At 43.7% G+C, this 12,942-nt stretch overlaps 1 protein-coding gene across 6 annotated transcripts; it reads right to left on the minus strand.

The window, feature by feature from the left end:
* Window positions 1–2,638: 2,638 nt before the first annotated feature.
* Window positions 2,639–12,658, minus strand: LOC130204372 (signal transducer and activator of transcription 1-alpha/beta-like). Of its 6 annotated transcripts, none has more exons than XM_056431055.1 (23): window positions 12,537–12,657; window positions 11,729–11,856; window positions 11,042–11,282; window positions 9,216–9,302; window positions 9,049–9,127; window positions 8,839–8,930; window positions 8,579–8,730; window positions 8,227–8,385; window positions 8,060–8,152; window positions 7,850–7,909; window positions 7,742–7,762; window positions 7,432–7,522; window positions 7,293–7,334; window positions 6,936–7,025; window positions 6,766–6,864; window positions 6,514–6,649; window positions 5,797–5,852; window positions 5,569–5,666; window positions 5,333–5,472; window positions 3,681–3,869; window positions 3,464–3,542; window positions 3,273–3,369; window positions 2,639–3,147 (listed from the first exon to the last, which is right to left on the minus strand). In XM_056431055.1, the coding sequence occupies exons 2-23, from the start codon at window positions 11,854–11,856 to the stop codon at window positions 3,118–3,120; spliced, it is 2,259 nt and encodes a 752-aa protein (XP_056287030.1). In that variant the 5' UTR covers window positions 12,537–12,657; the 3' UTR covers window positions 2,639–3,117. The 6 variants fall into 6 exon arrangements, with proteins under 6 accessions (XP_056287030.1, XP_056287032.1, XP_056287031.1 ...); XM_056431057.1 differs by having other exon boundaries at window positions 9,216–9,299; window positions 11,729–11,859; XM_056431056.1 differs by having other exon boundaries at window positions 5,569–5,663; window positions 11,729–11,859.
* Between the last annotated feature and the right edge of the window lie 284 nt (window positions 12,659–12,942).

Here is a 12,942-nt window from a genome sequence, read left to right on the forward strand (position 1 = left end):
TCATAGTATAGTATGTCAAAAATAAAAGTCATAGTATAGTTTGCCAAAATATGTAAAAATTAAAGTCAAAGTATAGTATGCCGAAATATGTAAAAATAAAAGTCATAGTATAGTATGCCGAAATACGTCAAAAAATAAAAGTCAGTATAGTATGCCAATATGTCAAAATTAAAGTCATAGTATAGTATGCCAAAATATGTCAAAATTAAAGTTATAGTATGTAAAAATATGTCAAAATAAAAGTCATAGTATAGTATGTCAAAATAAAAGTCATAGTATAGTATGCCAAAATATGTCAAAATAAAAGTCATAGTATAGTATGCCAAAATATGTCAAAATAAAGGTCATAGTATAGTATGCCGAAATATGTCAAAAATAAAAGTCATAATATAGTATGCCGAAATATGTCAAAATTAAAGTCATAGTATAGTATGTAAAAATAAAGGTCATAGTATGCCAAAATATGTCAAAATTAAAAGTCATAATATAGTATGCCAAAATATGTCAAAATTAAAGTCATAGTATGCCAAAATATGTCAAAATTAAAGTCATAGTATAGTATGCCAAAATATGTCAAAATAAAAGTCATAGTATAGTATGCCAAAATATGTCAAAATAAAAGTCATAGTATAGTATGTCAAAATAAAAGTCATAGTATAGTATGTCAAAATATGTCAAAATAAAAGTCATGCCAAAATATGTAAAAAAATAAAAGTCATAGTATAGTATGCCAAAATATGTCAAAATTAAAGTCAAAGTATAGAATGCCGAAATATGTAAAAATAAAAGTCATAGTATGTCAAAATATGTGAAAATAAAAGTCATAGTATAGTATGCCAAAATATGTCAAAATAAAAGTCACAGTATAGTATGTCAAAATATGTCAAAAATAAAAGTCATAGTATAGTATGCCAAAATATGTCAAAATTAAAGTCAAAGTATCGTATGCCAAAATATGTATAAAAATAAAAGTCTTAGTATTGTATGCCAAAATATGTAAAAATAAAAGTCATAGTATAGTATGCCAAAATATGTAAAAAATAAAAGTCATAGTATTGTATGCCAAAATATGTCAAAATTAAAGTCATAGTATAGTATGCCAAAATATGTCAAAATTAAAGTTATAGTATAGTGTGCCAAAATATGCCAAAATATGTCAAAATTAAAGTCATATTTGGCACCCTACTGGTGCTTTACGTTTCCATTTCATGCCGTCAACTCACCATCAGAGCGTGCGCTCCGCCTCCAGCAGTTTCTTTAGATAGTCTTGGACGGCCTGCTTGTCTGGATAGGGTGAACTCTCGAACCCTCTTTGTTGTCCTCGTTGTCTTTGTTGTCCTGGTTGTCCTAAAACCCATCACTTCGTGAAAAGTGAACTGAGGTCAGATCCTGAGCACAGATAATGAGATCATATGAGGTCATATAATTAGGTTATGTAAGGTCATATATTGAGGTCATATGCGGTCATATAATAAGGTAATTTAATGAGGCGGTTCCTTCCTTTTCAAAGACTCTCGTCTTCACGGCTCAAATAGATTTTCTTTTCAGTTTTGCTGTTGTTTTTAAATGTTTTAACAAACAACAACAAACACAAGTTTTCATCAAAATGTCTTCATGTTCATCCGTTTAATAATAAAATGAGAAATAAACTCAATATATCAATCGTGATGAACGTAAACACATTTATTACAGGAGAGAACAACAGTGTAAAACAACTCTTACGGTCACCGAAACAAACGCGCACTCATACAAAAGGGACAGAAAACACCGAACTCGTTATTGCGCAACCTCCCGGCGTACAGCGCGCGTGGGGGACGGGGGGGTGAATCATCACGGGGTCGGTGAGCGAGCGCCGTGAGGAGAACTGGAAGAGAGTGAAGAAGGGCAGCGCGGCCAGCACGTCAGCACGTGCGTGCTGTGACGGACCAGGGGGGGGTCAGCTCCATGTCCATTGGCGAGTTACAGACCAACAGCTGCACACCGTCCAGGGACCTGGAATAGAGATGAGGCGGGGTAAAGGAAACCCCACCTCTCACACACGTGTGTGGATGTATGTTGAGTGCATGTCTGAGCACATGGCTACACCAACACAAAGTGGTCCATTGATCTCCCTGCTAAAAGTCAGGAAATGCAGGGAGTGTCCCATTTGTTACTGCGTAAAACATAGCCATGTGGCTGCAGACATGCAGTGAGTGTGGTGTGTATGTATTGCAACAACCTACCTGTTACTGGTCTCTTCCTCCCAGGGATCTCTGGAACCTGCCTCCTCTTCTCAGGGTGATCTGGCAAAATAGTTCCCAAGGTCCATGACCACCGATTTATAGGTCCGGGAGATACCAACTGGAGGAAGCGGTAGGGGGAAGTGTAGACATGTGTTTCTGTGTTTATTGAAGTAAAATTATGGATTTATAATTTACTTTCGTTGTAGGAAGTCTAAATGTGGGTTTACATTAATATGGATGTGTCAGGTTAGTAAAAGCGTGTAAATATATGAGCGTACATATGATGCGATGGATGAACCGACCTCTAGATGCTGCAGGGCTGGTCCAATTAGTTGCGTATAAAAAAAAAAAAGTGCTCAATTGTTTCCTCCAGATATGTAGTTTCGTGACAAATAAAATGACCTTGAATGCACCGGTGGATTTAAAGCTGTCATAATGTAAGTGCTACATGGTTTATTTAAACTCATCAAATACATTTAACACATCAACACATCAACACATCAACACATCAACACATCAACACATCAACACAGGCGTTAGCTCCCCTGAAGTTGAAGAGTTTCTCAGATATAAAAAGATCAGCCAGGAGATCGTAACAAGCGTCTTACTTTAAACCTTTAAAACTGTAAAGTCGTGATTTTAGATCCCAGCGATATAAACATGAAGATTCACATTCTGATTAATACTATTTTATTTAAGGTTTAAGGTTCACATTCCAATAAAAAGAAATATATATGTACAGAAATAAAATGGCAGCTCTCATGTTCCATTCAGGCCGGATGAAGTTCTTCACCAGGGGGAGCTATTCACAGGAAGTCACAGGATCTGGTTACACGAGGATCACATGACACGACGAAGACGAAGAAGAAGAAGAAGAAGACGAAGAAGGAACTCCTCAGATCTGGTCAGAAAACTCTACATTCATCTGGAGGGAAGAAGAAGAAGACGACACATGAATGAGCTGTTGGGTCCATTTCTATTTTCTTAAAGGCACAGACGCACAAAGCGAGACGTATCAGGTGACATAATATGTGTTGTTGTTGTTCTCACCACAGCGTCGACGTCTCTGGGGCTGATGTACTGCGACAGCTCTTTGTAGTCGTCAGGCGACATCGGCATTATGTTGTCCTGCAGCCTGGACGGATGTCTGCAGAGGAGCAACGCATTGACTCACCTGCATTGACTCCTCCCACATTGACTCACCTGCATTGACTCCTCCCACATTGATGAGCAACGCTTACACTTCTGAGACGGATATGAGCTCCGTCTTCATGTAGCCGCTCTTCTCCGGGCCGTTCTCCACGTCCATGGGCTCCGGCGCTGGAAGCAAAACGTTGGTGTATCGTCACCCAGCCAATGGGAAGCAGGTGGGCGGAGCTTAAGTCAAAGCGTCGTCAGCTAAGCGTAAGTGTATCTCTGAGTTTGGGCGATGCCCTTTCAGGCGTCTTGGGGTCTTACACTCTGAGGGTTTGGGGTAGTACTTCCCGAAGGCCTTGACTTTGGGGATGTCGGGGTAGAGGAAGCGGAGCGGGTTCTCCGGGATGTTCTCCGCCGCCATCACCTTGTAGGTGCGGATGATGTCGGCCAGGGAGACGGCGGACAGCTCCTTCTTGGTGTACGGCTCCACGGAGTGGAACAGAGGCTTGTCTGGGGGTCAGGAGAGAGGAGGTGATGGGGCTGAAGGCAGAGCAGGAGGAGACGCCTGATCACAAAGTTGGAGCAGGAGCTTCTCTAGTAGCTCTAACCACCTGGGCTTGGATCGCAGTGTGGTCACAAGTTGCTCTGGTGTGTATATATATATATATATATCTATTTATATATATTTAATATAAATATATATATTTTTTTTATTATATAAATATATATATATATAAATATATTTTGATTTTATATAAATAAAAATAATAAATTATATATGAACATATATATTTATATAAATATATATATAATAAAAATGTATATTACAACAATATAAATATATATTGAATATATATATATGTATATAAATACAAATATATAAAAATGTATATTACAAAGATATATATATATAAATATATATATAAATATACATATAATAAAAATGTATATTACAACAACAACAAAAATATATGTATATATATATAAATATTAGGGCTGTCAATCGATTAAAAAAATTAACTAATTAATCGCACATTTTGAAATCTTCTAAATGAACGAGCGTGTATTTTAGACACTTGTTTAATTGTATTCTTTTTTAAAGACAAAACTTCACACAGAGCTGTGTTTTCAGAGGCTCCTACCTATAAAGTGCCAGCGAGGTATTTCATATCGTGGATGATAAATTGTTTCTTCAGTGAAACATCCAGATTCGTAAGCAAAGGTGTATTAGAGACCCCATTGGTCCTGTCATCTTTAACATTGAACAGCAGAACCAGTGGCCTTGGTAAACTGACTGACATTCAAATATGTCACGTTAACCCTCTGGAGTCTGGGCTCATTTTCTCGATTTTACAAAACAATGTAAATTCACCTTTTTAAGGCTTTTGCATATGACACATCCCAGTGTTTCCCCCACCATTCTATCAGGGTGAGGCCCCGCCCCCCTGTCATGTTCTCTCTAGCGCCAGATTACAGCAGAAGTAATGTACGGTTCTTTCCTTAAAGACGTCTTTGTTCTTTTATTAAACTAAACGTCTGTTGTTGGTCGTCTCTACAGCAGCATGTCATTCTGTCTCTAGTGTCGGTCACTCTTCTCGGCTCTCGGCTCTCCGCTCCGCAGAGCTCCATGCGGCGTGTCTGCGCATCGGGCGGAGCAACAACAAAGTCCCCTTTACCTTCCGCCCCGCGTCACCGACACGTCGCCCTCTGCTTCTCTGTGAATATGGAGGAGCAGACGGGAGGAAGGAGGCGGACTGCCGCGGCTCGACACTCAGAGGAGTGCAACAACTTCAACGACACCGGAAGTAAACAAAGTTGCGTTAATTGCGGTAAAATATTTTAGTGCGTTAATCGCGGCCAAATTAATCGCATAGATTAATGCGTTAACGCTGACAGCCCTAATATATTTATATATAATAATATTTATACACATATACAAAATAAAGAATCCTACACAACACAGGTGTCCTCACCGTGCACGTCGTGCTCGATCCAGGTGAAGGTGACGGCTCCGTCCCGGCTGCTCTCACTGAAGCGCAGCAGGAAGGTTCCGGGACACTTGTCGCTCAGCAGAGCCTTCTCCCTCTCCTTGCTGAGGAAGCCCGTGATGGAGCTGCAGGAGGAGAACACAGGGAGGGAGAACATAAGGAGAACACAGGGAGAACACACATCTCAGTGACTCTAGTAATGAAGAGGTTCTCCTGCTCACCCGTCGTTCCAGAGGGGGAGGAGGTGCCTCTTGATCAGGTCCAGGATCCCCTCGATCCACAACCAGAAGGGGAACGCCTTCTCATTGGCACTCTGCTGCTGGACAGGAGGAGGACAGGAGGAGGACAGGAGGAGATGAGGAGGACAGGAGGAGGACAGGAGGAGGAGGACAGGAGTCCATCAGGAGGTTCAGGTGAGGTTCTTAACCTAAAGGTGAGGCCGGGCTCACCTTGCAGAACTTGACCCAGGGGATCTGTCCCTCCGGGTTCCTCTTGGCCTTTGCTCCTGCAGAGAAAGGAGGTTCCACATTAACCCCCTGAGTCCTGCACCCCCCCAGACCCCCGTGTGGACCCGGTTCCTCAGACCCCCGTGTGGACCCGGTTCCTCAGACCCCGTGTGGACCCGGTTCCCCAGACCCCGTGTGGACCCGGTTCCTCAGACCCCCGTGTGGACCCGGTTCCCCAGACCCCGTGTGGACCCGGTTCCCCAGACCCCATGTGGACCCGGTTCCCAGACCCCATGTGGACCCGGTTCCTCAGACCCCCGTGTGGACCCGGTTCCTCAGACCCCCATGTGGACCCGGTTCCCCAGACCCCCATGTGGACCCGGTTCCTCAGACCCCCGTGTGGACCCGGTTCCCAGACCCCATGTGGACCCGGTTCCTCAGACCCCGTGTGGACCCGGTTCCCAGACCCCATGTGGACCCGGTTCCTCAGACCCCATGTGGACCCGGTTCCTCAGACCCCATGTGGACCCGGTTCCCAGACCCCCATGTGGACCCGGTTCCTCAGACCCCGTGTGGACCCGGTTCCCAGACCCCATGTGGACCCGGTTCCTCAGATCCCCGTGTGGACCCGGTTCCCAGACCCCGTGTGGACCCGGTTCCTCAGAACCCCGTGTGGACCCGGTTCCCCAGACCCCGTGTGGACCCGGTCCCGGCCCTCACCCAGCAGCTTGTCGGCCAGCATGTTGAGCTGCTCCTGGTTCAGGCCTCGCTTCGTCACCGCAGAGAACTGCCAGCTGAGGACCTCGGACAGCTGGGACCACCGGGCCAGAGGAGGCTTCAGGAAGAACTTCAGGTTCTGAGCAGAACAATGGAGGCGTATTGATCTCCGATCAGCAGAACAATGGAGGAGTATTGATCTCCGATCAGCAGAACAAGGGAGGCGTATTGATCCGATCGGGTCCGGCGGCTCACCTTGGGCTCGGTGGTCAGCATGTTGTACCAGAGGATGGAGGCCCAGCCGCTGGGCAGCTGGCACACGTTGGAGATGACCACGACGGGCAGAGAAATGGCCTACGACCACACGGCGGGAAACCATCAGGAACCGACTCGCGTGAACAAACAACAACAACAACAACAACAACCTCCAGCTTGATGTTGAGTCCCGACTGGTTGTGCTGCAGCTCGGACTCGAAGCTGAGCGAGTGAAGCTCCTCAGTGACGATCAGAGGCCCCTGAACACACACACACACACACACACACACACACAATGAAGCTACACACAACTACACAACAATGTTTTATTCAGGGTGAATTGTGCAACGATTAAAAAGACGTGATGAATGTACTTCTACTTGCAATACTTGTGTACTTGTACTATTGAACGTCTGTACCGTGAAGCACATGCAGTGTGTGTGTCGTGGGATTGAACCTCCCTCCTCTCATTGTGAGTTATTGATCGACCTGTTGTTCATAAAACCAATAAAATGATCATTTCTCACCTCGTTGTTTCTGTTGCCGGGAACCTTCTGCTCCTTCAGTTGCTGCACAACAACCAGAACGAGTTATGAATGCAAACTTTATAAAATATATATATCTATATATAGATATACACGTATGAAACCAGACGTGAGGCCTCACCAGGTGCCTGAACTCTGCCGCCAGGCTCCCGTTCGACTCCTCCATGTTCATGATTTTGGTGTTTGTTCCCAAAATATTGAACTTTCGAAACCTTAATTAACAACAACAATGTGTTAATTGATTAATTGATTAGGAACACGGGTCATATGTTCTAGAGCATAGAGAATGTTTTATTTCCTCCGATTATCCTAATTTAACTTGAAGATAAGTCATAATATTAATATTAATAATGGTGGAACTACCTGCATCAGGTCGTGTTACTAGTCACAATAAAGATAAATAAAATGTGTAACATGAGTTTGAGACTCACCCTTTCTTCTCCGTCACGTCTCTGAGGAGCAGAAGAAGAGTCGTTACGCAACACGCTTCAACAACACAACGGAACGATTCTCATCAAGGGCTCTTGAACGCAGCATACTTATCAAACAGGGCCTTGACCTTCAGCTGGTAGTTGAACTCCTGCAGCTTCACCAGGAACCTGAGGAGAGGAAGAGGAGAATGAGAAGGAGAATGTGAAGGAGAGGAAGAGGAGAATGAGGAGAGGAAGAGAGAGGGGAAGAGGAAGAGTAGGAAGAGAGAAATAAGAGGTAGAGGAGGAAGAAGAGTGAGAGGAAGAGGAGTTTCTTACCGGAGTTTCACGGTGAACTGGACGCCTGTCTTCAGCACCAGGGGTCTCTGAGGGTGGGTGGGCATGCAGGGCTGCCTCTCTACAACCAGAGAGCTACACACACACACACAGTCATTATAAGCATGAGGACGTATCGTGGGTCTGGCTCCCCCAGGTGACCAGCCTACCTGGACAGGAGGCTCTGGAGGAGGCCCAGGGCTCGGGCCTCCAGGGACTCCTTCTTCTGCGTGATGGGGTCGTGCTCGTACGTGAACTTCTGCTCCAGCTCCTGCAGCTTGTTCAGGTGCTGACGCACCTGCTGGAGACTCTCTGCTACTGAGGTGAACCTGCAGGAGGAGGAGGGGGGGGAGAGGAAGAGGAGGAAGAGAGAGGCGGAGGTGGAGGAGAGAGGAGAAAGAGGAGGAGGAACAAAAGAATGGCAATGAAAGAAAGAAAGATGAGAAAGAAGAAGATATGGAGAGAAGTCAATGCAGACATTGGGGGGGAGGAGCGTTGTTGTTGTTGTTGTTGTTGACTCACCAGCTCTGCAGCTGGTCCACACAGGCGTTGGGCGCCCCCCCGATGCAGGCGATCTGCTGCCGCTGCCTCCACTCCGGCAGCTCCTCTGAGATCAGGTCGGCCAGCAGCGCCTGGGTGGCGGTCAGCAGGTCGGAGAGCTGCGTCACCGCCTCCTGGCCGCCGGCACGGAGACACTCCGTTAGCTTACCGTTGGCTTACCGTTAGCCCGCCGTGCCTCACGGGGTCACTGAGCCCCGGGTCGTGTCTGCAGCTGCGCTCGCCTGGCGTTTGGTTTTCAGGTCCAGGCACATCCTCTCCACCGTCATCTTCTCCTTCGCCAGCTCCATCGCCGACAAGCCGTTCACGTCGTTCTCTGAGGAAACACGAAGAGAGCGTCACCTCGTCTCTCTTCAACAATATGAATGAGGACATCAAATGTTACCGTTTCCCCAACGTGTGACTACTGGACCTTCAACACACACGCGGCTCACCTCTGTTCTTCTGATTGTTGACTTTGAAGTCGTACTCGTCCTGCAGGTCTTCAAGGTTCTTGAAGTACTGATCCGCCACCTGAAGAAGAAGAAGATTTGAAAATAAATCCATTTATGACATTTTAGAACTAAAGAAGTGTTCATTTGATTCACATCACTTCTTCTACCTGAATTCTGTCTTTCATGTCCTTCACTTTGTTGTCCAGCTTCTGCTTCTCCACCATCGTGGCCGACACGGAGCCCTCGCTGACCTGCTGCAGCCGGGGAAATGTTATTCTACTTTGTGGTGAAACAGAATATCTCACAAAGGAACTGCTTCATTAAAACCAAAGTAAATCATTATTTATCATACATTTATTATTGGAAACTTTATTCTTTATACCTTGACCTGCTGAATGCATTTATTATAATTGATTACATTTATTAAAATGTATTTAATTGATCATAATGTATTTATTAGAATTGATTATAATTAGTGCTGTGAAAAATAACGCGTTAACTCAGTTAATCCAATTACAGGTTTAACTAGTTTTGTTTTTTTAACGCATTTAACGCATGCGCAGAATGAGCTTCCAATCCGTCTGTTGTTGGTCGTCGGGACGAAAAAAAAGTCACTTGCAAAATGAGCTTCCAATCCACCACTTCAATCTGAACTCTGTCCGCTCTCATGCAGACGGTCTGTTCATCGGTAATGATCCTTCCGCAGGTTCACCTCCGGAAACCTTGTGACGACTTTTACTTCCTGTAGATCAGGGTCTCAACACGTCGATCGCGACCTGCCAGTCGATCGCGGCGTAGTGTCGGTAGATCGCATGACATTAAAGAGATTGGCCCGCCCCTGACATGTTCTCTAGAGCACGTCTTTGTTCTTTTATTAAACTAAACGTCTGTTGTTGATCGTATCTCCACAGCAGCATGTCATTTCTGTCTCTTCGCGTTGCGTTAACACTATCGATCTCCGTCTGGCGCGCCTCAGAGCTCCGTGCGCGCATCGGACCGAGCAAAAAAAAAGTCACTTGTCAATCTGTCCACCTTTAGATTGTATCATGGTGGAGTTAATGGTTGACAAACAAGAGAAAAATGTTCTGTTTAACCCTCCTGTTACCTTTACATTTACGAACATATTTTACCCTCGGGGTCAATTTGACCCCAGCAATTAAAACCTCCAGAAAATTATTAGAATTAATATTGCTTCCCAAGTTTAAGTGTGAGGTACTTTATGTTTGTTTGTTGACTACCTAAATAGCGCTTTAAATAAATAAAAAAGTTTATATTTCTGATATGTTTGACACAGTGAAAAACAGCCTGGGGTCAAATTGACCCCAAAGAACACCGACATTAAACATTGAATGGGGTCAAATTGACCCGAAAGGTAACAGGAGGGTTAAACATTCGGTTTAGGATGAAGATGTATTAATGTTCCATATGGAAGAAAACTGCTAAATAACTGCTGAGTTGCAGCACCATTGTATAGAAGAATGTATAAATGTATATATCCGTCTTTTGTCATAAATCTCTATGTTCTCACAAAATATACCGAGAATATCGGTAATATGTGATTAATCATGATTAATCCACAAAAACCTGTGATTAATCCGATTAAAAATTTTAATCGTTTCACAGCCCTAATTATAATGTATGTATTATAATGTATTTAATGTATTAGAATTGAATGTATTTATTAGATTTTCTTTATTAGAATTTATATAATTATTATAATACTTTTTAGAATGTATTTAATTTATTAGAATGTATTCATCTGAATTTATTTTACCTATATTTCGTGTAAAATCGCAAAGTCCTCCGTAGAACAATTAAGGGAATTTTTGGGGATTCAAACTGCGAAATTACTGAAATAAATAATAATAAAATTCTAAATGTGTCGGTGTGAAATACAGAACATTATAATAATAAAGATCTGAAGTGATAACAACGTGTGAACGTTTGAATGTGTCACTAAATATAATTTGACACGTTTCCAAATGGCCGACACCTCGGTGTTCTTGGCGTTCTCCAGGATCTTCTTCTCCTCCTTCAGGTTCCTGGAGATCACCATGGCCATGTGGACCGGGTCCTCCTGGAACCGGTCCTGCAGGTTCCTCTTGATCTTGCGAATGTTGTGCTGCAGCAGGAAGTTGTTGTCCAGGGCGAAGCGGCCGTGCTGGTCGTCCAGCTGCGTGAGGAGGTCGTGGAACCGGACGGTGGCCAGAGAGTCCTGGTACGCCGCCGTGTCCCTGAAGGGGGCGGAGAGCAGCTCGTTATCGGACTTATTGATCACTGATCGGGTCGTTGCATGACGTGAAACACAGAAAGGAGAGAATACATTGATGAATCACTTCAACGGTTATACCGTCATCGTATAAATTAAATTAATATGAATAAATTACAGCAACGTGAAGCCATTCTATAGTTTAAGCAATAAATAGATTGATTTTAAATTATGCAACAATATTGATTATTATTAATAAAATTGTTGAACACCGAATATTCTCAGATTATCACTAAAAGGATATATTATTATTATTTTTATTATTATTAATAATTCTTTTTGTCTGCAAAACAAGACATTTGAAACTTAAAAATGAGCTTTTTCAGACATTTATAGACAATTAATATATTGGAAAGAAGTCCTGATCAATGTGCTTGATGTATTGATCACGAGCCGATCGACTCCTCTCACCAGTCGATGCTCTCGATCCACCTGCTCAGGTACTGCCGGATGTCCATGGGGAACGAGTCGTCGTACAGCTGGTCCACCTGCTCCAGGTACTTGCAGTCCAGCAGCTGGAGCTGCTCCCACTGCGCCATCTGCTGGTGGACGAGAGCAATTACACGCAGAGGTCACGTTTACGTCCACAGCAAAACGAAAAGAATACCCCAAAATACTACAACTCATCATGTTGAACTGAAAACAATCAAGAATATTGTTGCGTCAAACTTCATCAACATAATTATTGTAATGGTCACACTTAGGTCATTATTATTATTTTTATTATTATGAGTCCATAGGTTTCGTATTCCCCGGTAATATCCCTCTGCCTCCAGCGCCAGTCCTCAAACGTCCCACGGCAGAGATCGTCCCTGAACGCATCTCGCCGTGTAAACCGAATTTCGTGCAGAAATCTGACTTTTTACGTGTTTCTTTTCGACTTTACATGAATACCTCGCGTCGTAGCACAAAACACACGCGTCACGCACACGGTCACAGGTGAATGAACCCACCTTAACCACGCGTTTGAGTTCACGTAGTGGGCGGTGGCTCCGCTTTGAACACTTTAATGTAGATTTAATTGACGTGCAGTGACGTGTAACGGTCGTTTAATGGCTTCTTCAGAGTTAACGCGACCCCGTACTGTAGGTTAGCTTTGGGTCGTTACTCTGTGGAGTTAACGCGATACTGTAAGTTAGCTTAGTTACTGTACAGTTAACAGACAGCTAGTTTGGGAAACGTTGTGTTTCTTCCTGAGGAGTTCATTGTTTAAACTTACCTTTTATTCAGAGAAAACAAGCTCGATATGTGCCGGAAATGTTATTTTAATTTAGTTTAAAGCTTCTTTTTTCCCCAAACAGAGCGACGACAGGGAGCGACCAGCCTCCTTCTGCGACTGCGGTGTGCGGAAATGGCTTCGGCCAATCACAGTGGAGGATTCCTAGAACGTGCTCGCCCCTTCGATGGTGACAGCCAATCAGAACGAGGAGAAACGGCTGTTCCGTCAGTTAGCAGACTCATCCATAATAACACATCTACAAACAATGGTTTCCACGTATATTGAGAGTTATAAACACAATATTAAGAATAAACATGTGTTTATCTTTTATTCATACAATATAAAGGCGTCCAGCTACATACAGCAATATTGTTGATATGTTTTTTCTCGCAAAATAAAGCAGTTA

The sequence above is a fragment of the Pseudoliparis swirei genome, chromosome 14 (assembly GCF_029220125.1).
Source record: "Pseudoliparis swirei isolate HS2019 ecotype Mariana Trench chromosome 14, NWPU_hadal_v1, whole genome shotgun sequence".
NCBI classification, from domain to species: domain Eukaryota; kingdom Metazoa; phylum Chordata; class Actinopteri; order Perciformes; family Liparidae; genus Pseudoliparis; species Pseudoliparis swirei.

Bases quoted from the DNA above. Each gene is read 5' to 3' on its own strand.
- LOC130204372 (XM_056431055.1), bottom strand. From the start codon at position 11,856: ATGGCGCAGTGGGAGCAGCTCCAGCTGCTGGACTGCAAGTACCTGGAG. The intron at 8,386-8,578 runs GTGAGTCAACAA...CTCCTCCTGCAG, and splicing joins GTGGACCAGCTGCAGAGCTG to GTTCACCTCAGTAGCAGAGA. The intron at 3,870-5,332 runs GTGAGGACACCT...CCTGACCCCCAG, and splicing joins GATCGAGCACGACGTGCACG to ACAAGCCTCTGTTCCACTCC.